This window comes from Paroedura picta, chromosome 10 (assembly GCF_049243985.1).
Source record: "Paroedura picta isolate Pp20150507F chromosome 10, Ppicta_v3.0, whole genome shotgun sequence".
Classification (NCBI taxonomy): Eukaryota; Metazoa; Chordata; class Lepidosauria; order Squamata; family Gekkonidae; genus Paroedura; species Paroedura picta.
The window spans coordinates 86,361,838-86,379,903 of NC_135378.1; the positions used below are offsets into that span (position 1 = coordinate 86,361,838).

Sequence of the window (18,066 nt, forward strand, 5' to 3'; positions counted from 1 at the left end):
AAGTTCCCCAGATTAATAATCCTTGGAGACTTTAACATCCATGCTGGTTCTGGTCCGTCCCTCCGGGGAAAGAGAGGACAACTCTGCCCCACCTTCTCCCTGACAGCCCTTCAAGTACTTGAAGATGGTTATCGTATCACCCCTCAGTCGTCTCCTCTCCAGGCTAAACACACCAAGCTCCCCCAGCCTTTCCTCCTACATCTTGGTCTCCAAACCCCTCACCGTGTTTCTTGCCCTCCTCTGGACCCGCTCCAGTTTGTCTACATCCCCCAAATCTGAACCCAGGACTCCAAGTGAGGCCGAACCAGAGCAGAGTACAGCGGTACCATCACCTCCCGTCATGAGAATCATTCCACCAAGTTTCAGTGATGCCTACTAGATCATACCTTTCCATCAGCATGAGAAGTTCCAGCTCTTCCTTTTTATTGCCCATGCTTCGGGCGTTAGTATAAAGACATCTGAATCCTTTTACTTTTGGTTCCCTATGAGCTGGCCTTGCCGGTTGGGCTGCCTCCGATTGTTTTCCTTCCATACACTCCCTATGTTGATCGTCTCCTTCCCCTTGTGGCTTTAGTTTAAAGCTCTCCTGATGAATCTCCCCAGGTTCCTGCCAAACACATTCTTCCCCAGTTTCGATAAGTGCAGTCCATCCGGTGCTAGTAGGCCTTCCTCAAGAAAGCCTATCCCATGGTCCCAGAAACCAAATCTCTCCTGCCGACACCAACTACGCAGCCAGTGATTCACCTCCATTATCTTCCTATCCCGACGCATTCCTCTTCCCTTGACAGGCAAGATTGAAGAGAATACCACTTGTGCCCCCATTTAATTTAATGCTGTCTTGATTTACTTAATGCTGGGAGTTCCATCCCAGCAGCCGGCTCAAGGTCGAATCAGCCTTCCATCCTTCCGAGGTCGGTAAAATGAGTACCCAGCTTGCTGCTGGGGGGTAAACGGTAATGACTGGGGAAGGCACTGGCAAACCACCCCGTATTGAGTCTGCCATGAACACGCTGGAGGGCCTCACCCCAAGGGTCAGACATGACTCAGTGCTTGCACAGGGGATACCTTTACCTTTACCTTTAATGCTACGTCACCTGTGCTACGTCACAGACCCCAGAGAGAAATTTGGGTGCGTCCTGAACTCTCTCCATGCCTGTAAGAATAAACCTTGCTGTTTTCATCTTTCAAAAACCTTGTCCCTAAGTTATTCTCTTCGAGGGAAAGGCCGAATTTCCATGACGGCTGTTGTTGGCCAGCCAGAAGAACTGCTTGGCCATTTTGTGAAACAGGACTCTGGACTAGATGGACTATTGGTCTGATTAAGCAGGGTCCTTCTTATGTTCTTCTGATGTTGGGAGTTTTGATTCTCAAAAGCTCTTACATGCTGGGCTCTGCATCCGCATCAGACTTATTTTTATCTTGTCAGCTTTAAAAACAAAGCATCCAGTGTAACTGCTAGTGGTTTTTAATAAACTACTGATCCCCTCTGACATCTCCTACCTGCTGGTGGGAGGCAAGCGGACAACCGTTAGGGCATGACCCAAGCAACCCCTAAACAGGGTGCCTGGTGATAGCATTGGCAGGGCCTGGGCCTTGGGTCTGGATCTGACAACTCAGTGTCCCCTCCAAAATGGAAACTAGAGTGCCACAAGAAAGGCCGCTGTCATGAACCTAGACACAACCCCAAGGGTTGTGACACAACAAAACAAGGCGAGGCATCTCTGAAGCAAGAGTCCAATAGCTGTCTGCTAAAGTCACAAAGGGCGGGAATCCTCACGCCAGGTAGGCAATGGCATTGCTAAAAGCAGGGATCTGAGGGACAAGTCGGGTTCATGTAGGCAACCCCACATTCCACATTTCACACACAAACTGCGTGCCAAAACTGGCGGTCTGACAAAGGAGCGCTTCCTTTTGAAGTGGATTGACATATGCATACATCGGACTTGAGTGTTTTGATCCTCATTGTTCTCCTCCGGAGGTTCATGGCGATTAAGGATTGATCAATATTGCCCGGGACTGATGCTTTTTCTAGAATGTTGGCTGGGTGTCAGCAGTAGCCAATGAGGGAGCCGTGTGCCATAAAGGCTGGGGTTCTAGAACGTGCAACGAGGAGGGCAGAGACCGTAGCAGGAAGGTGAGGCAGAGAAGAAGAGCAGGGCAATGGGGTCTCTAACGTTTCATCCAAGTGCGGGGAGGGGGCCGAGGAACACGTAGAGCAGGGGTAGTCAAACTGCGGCCCTCCAGATGTCCATGGACTACAATTCCCAGGAGCCCCTGCCAGCATTCGCTGGCAGGGGCTCCTGGGAATTGTAGTCCATGGACATCTGGAGGGCCGCAGTTTGACTACCCCTGATGTAGAGTCACATGCTCAGGAAAAAGAGCCTAGACTCTTTTGGTGTGATAAACAGGGCATGACCGTATTAGTCCTTAAAATTGTTGGTTGGCTAGTCCATAGGCACGAAAAAAGAAAACAGATACTCGTTTTGGGAAAAGCGCTTTGTTGAAAACATGGACAGAATATTAATTCAGCATAAGCTCCCAAGTTTCAATGCTGAAATCCCCTGTAGAAGCTTATTTGAACAAATTCCAGCACATGAGAACTGGTTGTTTAGGATGTCAATATGTATTGGCTGGTGTTGGCCAAATCAAAAGCTGGGAGCAGGTGGAAAGAGATGGGGAAATTATTGACTGATTTGAATATTTGCAAGCGACATCAAAGCTGATATTTGAATTAAAAACCTTTTGGACATCAGTAGATGCAGCAACAGAATTTGAAATGATGGTTTTACAGAACACTCATATGCAGGGTCAAATATACAAGATGTTATTGAAAGTTTGACTGAGAGTGAGCAGATAAAAAATTGTATGGTTGTTGTTGTTGTTGTTAGGTGCGAAGTCGTGTCCGACCCATCGCGACCCCATGGGCAATGATCCTCCAGGTCTTCCTGTCCTCTACCATTCCCCGGAGTCCATTTAAATTTGCACCGACTGCTTCAGGGACTCCATCCAGCCACCTCATTCTCTGTCGCCCCCTTCTTCCTTTGCCCTCGATCGCTCCCAGCATTAGGCTCTTCTCCAGGGAGTCCTTCCTTCTCATGAGGTGGCCAAAGTATTTGAGTTTCATCTTCAGGATCTGGCCTTCTAAGGAGCAGGCAGGGCTGATCTCCTCTAGGACTGACCGGTTTGTTCGCCTTGCAGTCCAAGGGACTCGCAAGAGTCTTCTCCAGCACCAGAGTTCAAAAGCCTCAATTTTTTGACGCTCGGCCTTCCTGATGGTCCAACTTTGTAACTGGGAAGACCATAGCCTTGACTAAACGCACTTTTGTGGGCAGGGTGACGTCTCTGCTTTTTAGGATGGTGTCTAGATTTGCCATAGCTTTCCTCCCCAGGAACAAGCGTCTTTTAATTTCTTTGCTGCAGTCCCCATCTGCAGTGATCTTGGAGCCCAGGAAAATAAAATTTGTCACTACCTCCATTTCTTCCCCATCTACTTGCCAGGAATTGAGAGGGCCAGATGCCATGATCTTTGTTTTCTTGATGTTTAGTTTCAAGCCAACTTTTGCACTCTCCTCCTTCACCCGCATCAACAGGCTCTTTAGTTCCTCTTCGCTTTCTGCCATTAGAGTGGTATCATCTGCATATCTGAGGTTGTTGATATTTCTCCCTGCAATCTTGATCCCAATCTGTGACTCCTCTAATCCCACCTTTCTCCTGACGTGCTCCGCATACAAGTTAAATAGGCAAGGCGACAGTATACAGACTTGCCGAACTCCTTTCTCAATTTGGCCATGGAGAATTTTCTCTATGCAGACTCCATGGCAGGTAGGGAACCCGGGGGGGGGGGGGGCTGCTCTTACAATGTGATGTTCTCCTGAAGGTCTTTTTCTGCTGTGGTCCCACAGATAGAATAGAGGGGACAGGGAGAGGCTGACCCAAACAGAATGGCACCCAAAGTACCTGGTAAGTGTATTCTCTTCAAATAAATACTGACCCGAGAGGCTGACCCGACCAGACAAACAGAATGGCACCCAAAGTAGCCGGTAAGTGCATTCTCTTCGCAGGTCCCACCTGTAGGTTGGCAACCCAACAATGCCGAAGTGTTAATGGGTGAAAAGGTGGATATTTTCTGTTTTGTCTGAAGGAAGTAGCTGCAGGTGAGCTCTAGGCTCTGGCGGAGGGAGGACACCTTGTCCTGGCCAGAGACGCCCCACCCCCTTGCTCAGGCTTCGGCCCCAGCCTCTTGAATCCATCTCAGGCACCGTTTCCCTGAAGAAGAGCAAACAGCCAGCCTAGAGCCAGTATTGCTCTGTTCATGAAGCCCAGGAGATCAATTTGTACTTCTTTGAGGTGGCCAGCCCACCCCCACCCCCCTCCAGGAGGTTGGCATCTCCAGCAATCTGTCAAAGTCAATGGTAGGCCGGAGTGGGAATGGGGCAGTGCAGGGGTAGTCAAACTGCGGCCCTCCAGATGTCCGTGGACTACAATTCCCAGGAGCCCCTGCCAGCGAACGCTGGCAGGGGCTCCTGAGAATTGTAGTCCACGGACATCTGGAGGGCCGCAGTTTGACTACCCCTGGGGTAGTGGGTATGTCAGTTCTGGTGACCCAGGAAGAAGCCTCACTAATAAAGTAAATCACTAATAGAATGATTGCTAAATAACAAATTAGTTTCGTTATTGTGTGTGCAATATGCCAAATGGCAAACCTTTCCTGACCAGAACAAGAAATTATTCATTTCAGCTGTCCCCCCCCCCCATGCAAAGCCCACCATTCTTTTTAGGGAAAATGGCCTGTGTGATTTGGACATGTCGAGGGGAGATCCCCAGGCAACACCAGGAGGTTGGCAATCCTCGGACCTGGGAGTATATTTTCTCAGGGTCAGAAATGGCTGCCAGGGCAAAGGGAAACCTGGGGAAAAGGAATCCTTGTGCAGGCTGTGCACAGGCCTTGCACTGGATCCGGGTGTAGTAGCCCTCGGAAAGGGATGCCAGCCTCCAGGGGGGGCCTGGGGATCCCCCGGAATTCCGGCTCCTCTCCAGACTGCAGAGATCAGTTCCCCTGGAGGAAAGGGCTGCTTGGGAGGGGGGACTCTGTGGCCTTCGACCCCACTGAGGGTCAGGGATGCCAGCCTCCAGGTGGGGCCTGGGGATCCCCCGGAATTCCAGCTCCTCTCCAGACTGCAGAGATCAGTTCCCCTGGAGGAAAGGGCTGCTTGGGAGGGGGGACTCTGTGGCCTTGGACCCCACGGAGGGTCAGGGATGTCAGACTCTAGGTAGGACTCCCTACTCTCTTCTTTGCTTTTGGGGCATGCAACAGGAGAAGGAACAGGGGGAAAAGCTATGGGCTATTAGGCGCCAGCCTTCTCTCCCTCCCTCCCTCCCTCCCTCCCACCATCCCAGCCACCCTCCCCTCACAAACCCTGGATCCCTTTCTTTCCCAAAGCTCATAGTTCTTGGCAGAAAAACAGAACCTCCCAATGGTGCTGCAGGAAAGGAACGTTCTCCAAGGAGCATAAATCCTAACAAGCAGGCTTGATGAGGACTGTGGTTGGGGGAGACAGTAGGCCGTTTAAGTTGAGTCATGATTCCAATTAATGCCCCTCCGCATAATTGCCTGATATTTTAAACTTTGCAGATAACCTGAAAAGTCGCAAGAAGCCAGGAGAACCAGGAAAGGATGCTGAAAAGGGACCAGAAGAAAGTGAGAACCGGAAGGGTCCATTAACTGTGCAATGACTATATGTGTGAGGCACACAGGGCATATGCAACCCCCGCCCTGTGAATCTGGAAAGTGCAGGAAGATCTAAATAAATATTTACAGCCTTTGGGTAGTAAACAACAGGGTACAAAAATCCGTTCTTCTTCTAAGGAGCAACCATGAAAGAAGCATGTGGGCACATAACATTTTATCAACAGTGAAAAAATGGAGAAGAAGGAACAGGGTGGACACCTGTGTACTGTGACTACCCCATGTATATTAGGACAGAGGGGCATTTCAGTGGGTGTGGCCTAATTCACACAAGAAGGGAAATGATGCAGAACTGGGGGGAATTGGTTGCCATGTAATCTCCCCCTAAGAAGAGTCTCCGGTCTGATTTTCCCTTCACATATCTGAGGACATGGCTCTGGAAAGCTCATCTGTAACCACTATGCCAAAATTCCCAGCGAATGCTGGCAGGGGCTCCTGGGAATTGTAGTCCATGGACATCTGGAGGGCCGCAGTTTGACTACCCCTGGCTTACACCATCAAAGAAAGATGGAGGTGCTGTTGGTCGATTTCTGGTCATTCTATTCCCCACCCTCGACGGGTGTAATTTATCTATGCTCTTAAAGAACCAAATATGGAAAACCCAAGAATACACGCATTATAAGAAGCATGACTAATCCCAAATATTAGAAGCACCTTTAAGACCAGCAAAGGTGTATTCAGGGCGTGAGCTTTTGAGGGCAAGCTCTCTTTGTCAGACTGAGAAAGAGAGCGATATAAACGTAGACATGTGTACCGCATTTCAGCTCCTCTGGAAGCTTGCAAGGGAAGTGACACGTGCGTTCCTACACTAAGAAAACACAATGACTTCTCTCTCTCTTTTTCAAGCCAAGAATGCTTGGGAGAACATAAGGATGAAGTTAGCGACACCCAGAGCACAGCAGGCTACAATTTGGATGTCTGGTCTTATGTTTCTTATCGCTGTGATGCTTGTTATGTTGTGTAAGTTGAACTTTACCAACAAAGCGACATTCTTGGGATACTAATGTCTGGCTTTACCATATTGTGTAGCCTAAGCACACTTTGCAGAGGGTAAGCCCCATGAAACTCACACCCCCATCGAATGGGGGGGGGGGGGCGGGATGCAAGCAGGCAGGCCGAGAGGGAGGGAGAGAGGGAGGAAGACAGTGGTGTGTGAGCCGAAAATGCTGAAAATCAGCATAGCTTTCTCAAGAACAAAAATGCTCAATTAAGAGGGGTAGGGCCAGTGAAGGATCAAATACAAATCAATTATAGAGGCACTGGGATACCAAAGTGGTAAGCACAATATCCGAAATAGACTTCTATAGAGTCTGGAATCTTCTATTATTTTTTTCCTTCTTTATTGCCCAAAGCATTCCCAATGCATTTCGCCCACTGGGTTTGTCAAGGGACATTATAGTTTTCAGACAAACTTCAGATAAGTAAATGTATGTCTCTTAAACAGAGTATAAGGTCATTATAACAGCAGCTACTCCTAGCTTATGGCATTCCAGACGCGTCCCTTGACAAAGCCAATGGGCGAAATGCGTTGGGACTGCTTTGTACAATAAATAATAAAGAAATACATGCATCAAAATATATCCTTAAATTTGGTAATGCCTGTCCTCCCCTCTTTTTAGCATCACAAACAGTTTTCATTTTTATTCTTGGTTTTCTCCTTCTCCAAACAAAACTTGCCAAATTCCTTTGCCAACTTCTGAAACAAAGACAAACTTTTTGGCAAAATATTCATCTTTATGGCAGATATCCTACCCATAAAAGATAAATTGAGAGTCTCCCAATTTTTTTAAGCTCTGTCCAGAGTTTCTCATAATTATCCTGGAATAAACTCAAGTTTGTACTAGCAATATTACCTAAATATTTATAAGTTTTAACTATTTGACATCCTGTTTTCCCTTCTAAACCTTTCTGACTCTCCTTATCCATATTTTTCACAATTATTTTTGATTTGGTTTTATTTATTTTTAAAGCAGTTACCTCTTCAAAATCTTTAAGCTTGCCTAATACCATATCTATAAAATCTAAAGGATCCTCCAAAATCAATATTAAATTATCTGCAAAGGCCCTCAATTTAAATATCTGTTGTTTAATTTTCAGACCTGTAATATTTTTATCTTCTCTTATGCCTTGATTAAAGACTTCAAAAGCCATAATAAAAAGTAAAGGTGAGAGTGGGCAACCTTATCATGTTCCCTTCTGAATATTAAATTTCTCTGTCAGCTCACCATTTAGAAGAAGAAGAAGAAGAAGAGTTGGTTCTTATATGCCGCTTTTCCCTACCCGAAGGAGGCTCAAAGCGGCTTACAGTCGCCTTCCCATTCATCTCCCCACAACAGACACCCTGTGGGGTGGGTGAGGCTGAGAGCACTGATATCACTGCCCGGTCAGAACAGTTTTATCAGTGCCGTGGCGAGCCCAAGGTCACCCAGCTGGTTGCATGTGGGGGAGTGCAGAATCGAACCCGGCATGCCAGATTAGAAGTCCGCACTCCTAACCACTACACCAAACTGGCTCTCTTACCGTTGCCCACAGTTCTTTATAAATCTCCCTTATCCAATTAAATGAATGTTCCACCACATTCCATCCTTTCAAGCAAACTAAATAGAAAACTCCAATCAACAGAGTCAAAAGCTTTTTCCATATAAAAAAAGAATAATGCCAGTTCTTTCCGGTCTCAGTTGGTCATATTCAGTTACATTTAATATTATCCTTATGTTATTTCTAACTTGCCTACCAGGTAGAAAACCCGCCTGATCTTCATGTATTAATCTTAACCGATATCCCTTTCACCCGATTAGCCAGTATATTAGTAAAGGTTTTATAATCTATATGTACTAAAGAGATAAGCCTAAAATTCTTTAAAAACCTTATAATATGCACTCAATAACCTGTCAGGTCCCGGAGCCTTACTATCTTTTAGATGGTTGATTGTGTTTATAATTTCCTCAAAACTTATAGGCTGATTTAATAATACTAACTGTTCTGAGTCCAATTTCAAAATTTTCTGTTTTTCTAAAGAAATCTCAAAAATCTTTAAGGACTTCATGGCTCTAAATCCTGAAGCTTATCTTTTAGGTTTTCTGGTAAATGAAAAAGATAAAAAAATATGGAGAGTTATTTAAATATTTGACAATGGCAGCCAGGATAGTCTGCACACAAAACTGGAAGTTAAAGTGTTGGGAAAAAATCTATTCCCTTTAGCAGAGTTACTGTAGTAAATGTTAGCAGAGTTATTGTATAAATAATGAGGCCAGATGAGGCAGATTTACGGTATATAAAAAGACAAGCTTTACTAGCTAAACAGGGTAAGGGAACTGGAAGGTAAAAAAACAAGAAAATACTTAGCTCATTACCGGAGCTGTCTACCTTAGCTGCTACATGGTTGAGATTCAAGATGGATCTGCTTCTCTGCCTAAAGCAGAGTTCTTTTCAAACAAGGGGAGGAAGCAGAATTCTTTCTCTTCCTGCCAAACTTGTGTACATGACAAACCAGAGTCAGGCCATGGCCGGGCAGCTAGGAAATTTACATTTGAAAACAGACCATTTGGCCCACTCTGCCTGTCCCACTAGTAACAAGATTAAACAAACAGTTTAACCCTTTGACTGGCCGTCTGTGGCTGGCTCTTGCTAAACGACAAAGTCCAACAAAAATAGATGCCCACCATATTTGATCATTGAATAGTACTGGGAAACCAATAAGGCAATAAAAAACATCCAAACTGGACTTATGTAGAGTTGTCTCTCTTCAGTTTCAGTAATTATTTTATTCTTATTTCACACAAGTCCCAAAGCGTTTCGCCCACAGCTTTTTCAAGGGACGGTTCTTGGAAAATACAAAAGTAAAATTAGTAGTTGTTCAACATTATTAGCAAATTAACAACCAATGGTCATGAATACATACTTTATATTTAAGGACCAACTTCAACTTATTAAAAAATCTCTTGATAGAGTATCTAAAATAGAAATACAATATTCAAATCATTCTGAAAACAGGTGTAAAAGTATTTCACAATGATTGTAAACAATATGACAAGCTAATATTATTATTCTATAGCATTAAACTTATAAAGAAAAGGAGATGAAACAGTGGCTTACAATTTTTTTAAAAGTTGAAAAAGAATGCTTTATGAAACTAGACAATAAATTATTAGAACAAGAGGAAACTCGTGCCATATTTAAAATTAGAACATTAGAACCTAAAGGATTGAATAATTTGTTAGACTTTTGTTGCCTTTTATAATCATTACAAGTATTTGGCTCAAGATTCTGTAGTATCCCAGCTGTTGATAATTAGAGAGGGTATTTAGCATTCTCTCCCTGATTCAGGTGCGTCTGAAACGCCACAAGCTAAGTTTAGCTATTGTATGACCTTGCAAGTCTCTGTTTCATCTCCTTTTCTTTATAAGTTTAATTTGTAGGGAGTCAAAAGACAATAAAACTTGGTCCTTTCATGTTGGCTGAACATCAACCGACCCCCCCCCCCGAAACTCATTCCGCTCCCCTCCCTGCTCTGGGCTTCCCCAATCAAGTGCAGAACCTCTTCAGTTTCAATTTGGGAGGGTAGGAAGGAAGAAGACCCAGGTTCAAATCGATCTGAATCCAGCGGGATTGACAATGGAAAAAACCAAGTGCAGAACCAGCCCTGTCGAGGCTCATTCAAGGGCTGTCCAGCACCACGACCATCATGTTTTCCCCCCTTCCTTCCTCATTATTAGATTCGCTGAAACTGTCTGATGTCACAGAAAAATTTAGAGCGGCAACAAGAATCCACTTATACATGCAAGACTACAACCTAACCTACAGAGGGAAAAGACGTAAGTGGGCTTGAGACAATGACTGGAGGCCCCCTTCCCCAAACCCATGGGGCCCCTTATGCCCCGTGTTCTAAAAGACAAGTCAACCCCCAACAAACTTATTTATTTTTTAAATCCCCATGCCATTTGAAGAGCCATTGTTTGGCTCCTCCTGCAATAGGCCTTTAGAGATGACTGGTCCATGTGGGAGAAATCAGCATGCCTAGAAGGGGAGAGAACCACACCCTGCCCCGTGGATCTATGCGTGTAGCCTCCCCAGCCCCCCCCCCCAAGCTGAGAACTTTCTGTGTCTGTATGTGATCCCCCTGACTTGGTTTGTTGTTACCCTTTTAGCGAGTCAAACGCTTAGGGGAGCGAACGATGAATGGCAAAAACTGAGGGCTCAATACGAAAAAAACGACCAGCTGCGAAGGTCAATCAGTAAGTGACTCAGAAAAACCTGCAGGCAAGAACCTTCGTTGAACCACTCTGGCTTGGGAAGCTCTTGGAGATCTGTAGATAGAGCCCTGGGGAGGAGATTGGCGGCTCGGCAGGACAGAGTGGCATGGACACCAGCCTCCGAAGCAGCCATTTTCTCCCGGGGAGCTGGCCTTTCCTCACGGGCATCTTGTGCTTATTCCTTTGCCCAGAAATGGCAAAGGGTCATTCTATAGTTTCCAGGCAATTCCTAGAGCATTGCTGTTGTCATATCCAGGTTTACTGCTCAGTGAAATCCCAATATCTTATGGAACATGACACCCAGCCCTCCCTCCACTGCCTGCTGCATGCCCGCAGGGGGCACATTTTGGTGCTGGATCTGCTTCAGTGCTGAAATGTGTCTCCCCGGGAAACAAGACAGGGGCAGAATGGTTCTACTGCGTGGGCCCCCCGTGTGGAGGGTTATTTCGCATGGGATACAATCCCGCCTTCTGCAAAATAAACAAGGAAAGCCCCACTCCACCCCGTGGGGCGGCGAAGCCCTGTGAAGCCAACCAGGGCATTTTCTGGGTAGGAGAGGGAGGAGGCAGGCCTTGAAGGGGACAGGCCCTATGGCCCTGTAGAGGGCTAAGGGAACACAGAAGAGTCTGGGACAACTGAGCTCGGGAGGTGTGTCATACAAAAGCAGGAATCAGCCCCACTTCCATATGGCTCCCCTCTCAGCCTTTTCCGCCTGTGCAGAATCGGCCTGAGAGCACTAGATCTGCCAGCTTCCCCTTACACTCCTGAGGCCTTGTCTCTGTGTCTCCTGCTGCCTGTGGCACGACCACCACGGGTCCGTTTGCTGCCTGGTGCACCCCTGGAGGAGTCACTGAGTGCCACTTGCCAGCCCTCCTCCTTTCCCTGGGGCTCCCCTATGCAACCGTGGTTCAGACAGGCAGAGGGGTGGGTACAGGGAGCCATATCCAGCTTCCAAAGTTATCAAGTATTTATTTAAACGTCATTTGTTTACAAGCACTATTTTAGCACAGTGCAGATGGTGAAATAATATAACGCTGAAATAATTGAACTGAAGGCATTAATTTCTCTTTTATAATTTTTTCAATTTCTATAAAAATTTCTTCCAAAAACTATGTTATTAACGGGCACTCCCACCAATTGTGACTAAAATTTCCCTTCATCCCAGAACTCCTGATACACTTTCTATCTCCTGATTTCATCATACTGAAAATTACCCTTGGGGTGTCATGCCATCTTTGTGCCACTTTTAAGCCATGCTCTTGGACCTTTCTTGAGACTGAGCCAAAAGGACTACTCTTTTTCATTGATAACTTCTTCTAATTCTGATACCCACCTTTTTAAAATGATTTGGGAAGCTGCATATTGCTGATCTAATAGTATGTTAGAGAACTTTGATATTAAAATCCCCTCAATTCGATATTAAATTCCCCTGTATATTATCAATTAGAGCTCCAAAATCGGTTAGTGGTCTATTTACTTGTCTTGAGGTCCTTTCTTTTTCAAAAAAGTTAAAATCTGATGTTTCACCAACCATTTACAGCCTTCAGATGAGCTTCCTTCAAGGCCTAATACCTCCCGTGATAATTTATATATGTTTTTTTTTTAAGGAATTGGTTTGCCAAAGTGTTCTACAGAACACCTTCCATCGTTTTTAAAAGCATGAATGATACAGAGAGACTGCAGGATATAAGCTTTCCATTTTTTCCAAACCAGGATCAGGCCATGAAGGGTTAGCAAGAAGGGAGGTTAGAGCAGATCTGGTTGAACTCACTGTTTCACTCAGTCCTGCAGCTGTCCACCGGGCTAGTCCTTCCAGGGGGTCTGAGACTTCCAAAAAGAAAAAATAAAAGGAGGAGGGGGGGGGAGAGGGAGAGAAGGAGATCCAGGATCAGTTCAATGGGAGAGAAGCCAGAAAAAATAAAAACAAGAGAGGGACGATGGCGGTGGCCGTTCCTCGGCCCCGAGACCGGGCGGCTGTAGATGGGAGACTTGCTCTCTGCTCATCTGTAAAGGGCCCCTTGAGCTCCGAGGAGTTTCCGTGGGGAGAAATATTCGAGGCCAGCAAGCCACATCTGTATCTGCCGGTTGCAGCTGCAATTGCCCCCCTCCCATATGGTTCGGGAGCTCGCTAGACAGCCATAGAAACATAGAATCATAGAATCATAGAGTTGGAAGGGGCCACACAGGCCATCTAGTCCAACCCCCTGCTCAACGCCCAAAGAATCCTAAAGCATCCAAGAACCCATCTTCCCTGCTCCCCTGAACGGCCATCTTCCCCGCCCCCCCAAGAATGTGTACAGCTTTTGGGGAGAAGGAATCTTTAAAATCACCTTATTTTGATAATTCCTTCAAAAAATCCAGCAGATTTCAGCTCCTTAACTCTCAATGTCTCCCACTGGTCCATACTTCATATTTTCTCCAAGGTTCAGAGCCCATTTAATCACACAAACCTCAACATGTTCTATCTCACAACCATTTTGCAATAGCAAGACATAAATTTTACCTAACAGAAGTTTTATTTCACCAGTTAGTGATTAATTTTTCATGAGCAGTTTTTTTCTCTTAACTGACTGCCGACATTCGCCAGTTGTCCTTACAGTTCTGAGACTTTTGGGGAATAAATCAGACGTGCTCTATTTCCCCTTTTTTCCTAGCCTTCGCCATTCCTTTATTTCCCCTCGTTTGTTTACTAGGCACTTCAAGGTTAAATTGTCTATTTTCAGACTCACACTTAACTTGCAATAAGCATTTATTAGAGAGGTCAATGGTGAAGTTGATGGACTTTTTCTATTTATTTTTTACATTTATATGCCGCCGCGCCCAGCCAGCCAAACTGTCGCAGATCACAACAGTAATAATGCGTGACAACAAAATACAAGATGAAATAAATCCTTCAGCATGATGCCCACCCTCCCCTGTCCACAGTCAACCTCCCTCCCCTCTGCTGTGCTTCCAGGACAGATGTCCTGTGGTAAGGTAAAGGTAAAGGTATCCCCTGTGCAAGCACCGAGTCATGTCTGACCCTTGGGGTGACGCCCTCCAGCGTTTTCTTGGCAGACTCAATACGGGGTGGTTTGCCAGGGCCTTCCCCAGTCATTACCATTTACCCCCCAGCAAGCTGGGTACTCATTTTACCGACCTCGGAAGGATGGAAGGCTGAGTCAACCTTGAGCCGGCTGCTGGGATCAAACTCCCAACCTCATGGTCAGAGCTTCAGACAGCATGGCGGCTGCCTTACCACCCTGCGCCACAAGAGGCTCATACCTGTGGTAGAGGGTGGCAATAGATTACTTTCTCAGTCAAATGGTGGAAGAGCTCCATCTTGATGGCCCTGCAGAGCTAAGTCGGTTCCATCTGGGCCCCCAGCTCTTCCGGGAGCTCATTCCACGAGGTAGGGGCCAGGACCGAAAAGGGCCTGGCCCTGGTCAGGACCAGGCAGGCTTCAGGTAGGCCAGGGACCTCTCAGACAGCAAGTGAAGGGGAGCTCAGTGTCTCTTCTGGCAGCCACTTTCACTGCCAAACTGAATCACAGAAATCTAGCCTGGAGGTGAACGCTGCATGGATCACGGTGGCCAGGTCGGGGGCCGATAAGGAAGCTGCCAGCTATCCTGCTTGTGCAGAGTTTTCTCCTAGACATACCAGCTGGTTTCTACTAATCCTTTCCCGTGTTCTCTCCCCCCCCCCCCCCGTCTCTTCTCTCCTCCGGACTGGCTTGAAAGATCATATCTTGACTAAGATTGCAGAGGGCTGGATACCATTCGGAGGACAGCTGTACCAGTTACACTACTTGAGCATGTATTTTTTTAGCGCCAAACATCTCTGCAATGAAATGGATACCGAGGTGGCTGAACCTCGTACTGATGACGAGCAGGTGAGAAGGAAAAAAGGATGCACGAAAAAGCCAATTTCTCACACACAAATATACCCCCCAGGTTGGCCTGCTTCTGTTTTGCCTGCATGAACAACAGTTACCCACAAGGAAAACTCACAACATCCTTGCCTTTTCTGCTCTATCCACCCAACAGCCCTGTGAGGTAGGTTAGGCTGAGAATATGCGGGAGACCCAAGACTGCCCAGCAAGTCTCCATGGCAAAGTGGGGATTCGAACCTGACACTCTGCTCAGGACTCCCATCCAGAACTCCTGGAGGGGGAAAAGGCTTCTTAAAAAACACTTCACGTGACAAAATGATTCTAACGGATCATAAAAAGGGAGATATTATACTTGATATGTTTTTTAAAAAGTTCTAACAGCCCAGAAGGATCTTCTGCCAGTTCTTGTACCCCTGCTGTAATTCAAAACACAGAGCAGGAAGGGATACCAAGGGGCATCTAGTCCAACCCCATGCTCAATGCAGGAAATTCATAGTTCCTGCCATCCCCACCCCCCGTGACCCCTGCTCTGTACCCCAAGGAGGGCAAAAAAATCCCACCCAGGATCCCTGGGCCAATCTGGCCCGGAGGGAAATGCCTTCTGGATCCAAAGTGGCGATCGATGTCCCCTGGGGCATCTACGAAAGGGCCACAGGAGCTGAGCGGTGCCATACCCCTCCCTGCCCCTCCTCTCCCCATCCAGCTACATCAGAGCTGGGTCAGCAAGGGCCATGAATACAGCTTATTTGTTATGCTAGGGTGCTCTTGTGTGCAGGGGCCAAAGGAAGTCTTCACAGTTGGAGCAACCCCGAATTCTCCATCGTTTTCTAAATGCGGGGTCTCAGAAACAGGAGTCTGTTTCTGCCTTAAGCCAGAACTTTAAATAGGGCTGAGAGGAACTCCTTCAAGCTTCCTGAGCTGCCTGCATTTGCACCTCAGACCACCTGCAGCTGTGAAGAATTCCTTTTTACAACCTCTCTGCCCAGGAAGAGGAGGAAGGGAGTAGGATGAGAGGAGCACAGGGCCCCCGCAAGAGGGCTGTGTCCGTACAGGAATCCCGTTTCATTAGAGTTGCACAAGTCTCAGGGCAGCCTTTAAATGCCACTTTGGGAAGAATGCAGACCCACACCCTACAATTGTGTTCCCGCAGAACTTTCTTGTGCGGCAGGTCTTTAAAGTTCAACTAGAATGCTGGATTGGACTTGAAAAACAAGACAATGAGTGGAGATGGAAGACGGGTGGGACACCCAAGAAATTGTGAGTCTCTTGAAAAAATCCCTCCATACCTGCATTGTGGGAATGTCTTTTGGTTTGATTTCTCCATGTTTGTTTTTTTGTTTGTTTATGAGAATGCTTCCAATCTGTATCCAGTAATGCTACAATGCAGGTCAGGATATGATTTTCAGAAAATCTGGGCTTTCCTATGCAATGCAATACACTATTTGATAGACTAGCAACTGTACTTTGTCTGTGCTCTCTGATCAGGATAGTCCCTAATCCAGTTATTGCCTTTGTGAACTTAGGTCATATACTCAAAGAATCCTAGAGTGGGAAGGGTCCCACCCCCTGCCCGGTGCAGGATCAGCCCCAAGCATCCAGGAGAAGGATCTGTCCAGCCGCTGCTTGAAGACGGCCAGTGAGGGGGAGCTCCCCACCTCCCTAGGCAGCCCATCCCACTGCTGAACTAGACCCATAGAATCCTAGAGTGGGAAGGGGCCAAAGAGGCCATCTAGTCCCACCCCCTGCTCAGTGCAGGATCAGCCTCCAGCATCCAGGAGAAGGATCTGTCCAGCCGCTGCTTAAAGATGGCCAGTGAGGAGCAGCTCCTTAGAATCCTAGAGTGGGAAGGGGCCATGCAGGCCATCTAGTCCCACCCCCTGCTCAGTGCAGGATCAGCCTCAAGCATCCAGGAGAAGGATGCTTGAAGACCACCAACAAAACATATTTGGAACAGGAATTCCCCTCCCCCCCTACAAAAAAAGAAAGACCCAGGAGCTTCCTAGTGAGGAACACCAGACTGCAGAGAAGCCCACTGTGGCCCAGAAGGCACCACTGGTATTGCAATGAACGGGCCAGAACATTTGAGCCCATTCCAGGAAGCCTGCATTTCTCACCCTGAATCTAAAATACCCCTCATGTTTCAGTACCCTGCCCTCAGACCCCCAAATCTCAGTTTCTCACAAAAACTGTGTAAACGAGACCTTGGGGTACTTGTGGATTGTGAACTAAAAAAGAGCACACAGTATGATGCAGCGGTAAAAAAGGCAAATGCCATTTTGGGCTGTATCAACAGGGGCATCACATCAAAATCACAAGATGTCATAGTCCCATTGTATACGGCACTGGTCAGACCACACCTGGAGTACTGTGTGCAGTTCTGGAGGCCTCACTTCAAGAAGGACGTAGATAAAATTGAAAGGGTACAGAGGAGAGCGACGAGGATGATCTGGGGCCAAGGGACCAAGCCCTATGAAGATAGGTTGAGGGACTTGGGAATGTTCAGCCTGGAGAAAAGGAGGTTGAGAGGGGACATGATAGCCCGCTTTAAGTATTTGAAAGGTTGTCACTTGGAGGAGGGCAGGATGCTGTTTCTGTTGGGTACAGAGGAGAGGACACGCAGTAATGGGTTTGAACTACAAGTACAACGATATAGGCTAGATATCAGGGGAAAAAATTTCACAGTCAGAGTAGTTCAGCTGTGGAATAGGCTGCCTAAGGAGGTGGTGAGCTCCCCCTCACTGGCAGTCTTCAAGCAAAGGTTGGATACACACTTTTCTTGGATGCTTTAGGATGCTTAGGGCTGATCCTGCATTGAGCAGGGGGTTGGACTAGATGGCCTGCATGGCCCCTTCCAACTCTTTGATTCTATGATTCTGTGATTCTATGATTCTAATGCAAAAGAAATTCTGTCTAAACATCGGGAAGAAGTTCCTGACAGTCAGAGCGGTTTCTCAGTGGAGCAGGCTTCCTCGGGAGGTGGTGGGTTCTCCATCTTTGGAGATTTTTAAGCAGAGGCTGGCTAGCCATCTGACGGAGAGGCTGATTCTGTGAAGGCTCAAGGGGGTGGCAGGTGACAGTGGATGAGCGAGAGGGTTGTGAGTGTCCTGCTTAGTGCAGGGGGTTGGACTAGATGACCCAGGAGGTCCCTTCCAACTCTCTGATTCTGTGATTCTGTCCCTGATGCCAAGCAATCAAAG

The 18,066-nt window shown here is 46.9% G+C and overlaps 1 protein-coding gene across 5 annotated transcripts in view; it reads left to right on the forward strand.

Moving 5' to 3' along the window:
- The first annotated feature begins 1,802 nt into the window (after nucleotides 1-1,802).
- LOC143819532 (ladderlectin-like) overlaps nucleotides 1,803-18,066 on the forward strand; it is a 41,999-nt gene continuing 25,735 nt past the window's right edge. The window contains exons 1-8 of one of the 5 annotated variants that reach the window (XM_077301265.1): nucleotides 1,803-1,978; nucleotides 3,903-3,960; nucleotides 5,633-5,698; nucleotides 6,593-6,706; nucleotides 10,462-10,560; nucleotides 10,894-10,980; nucleotides 14,718-14,869; nucleotides 16,020-16,126. In XM_077301265.1, coding sequence (XP_077157380.1) covers nucleotides 3,942-3,960; nucleotides 5,633-5,698; nucleotides 6,593-6,706; nucleotides 10,462-10,560; nucleotides 10,894-10,980; nucleotides 14,718-14,869; nucleotides 16,020-16,126 — 644 coding nt within the window. In that variant the 5' untranslated portion in view covers nucleotides 1,803-1,978; nucleotides 3,903-3,941. The other 4 variants (XM_077301271.1, XM_077301263.1, XM_077301264.1 and 1 more) reach the window with 4 other exon arrangements.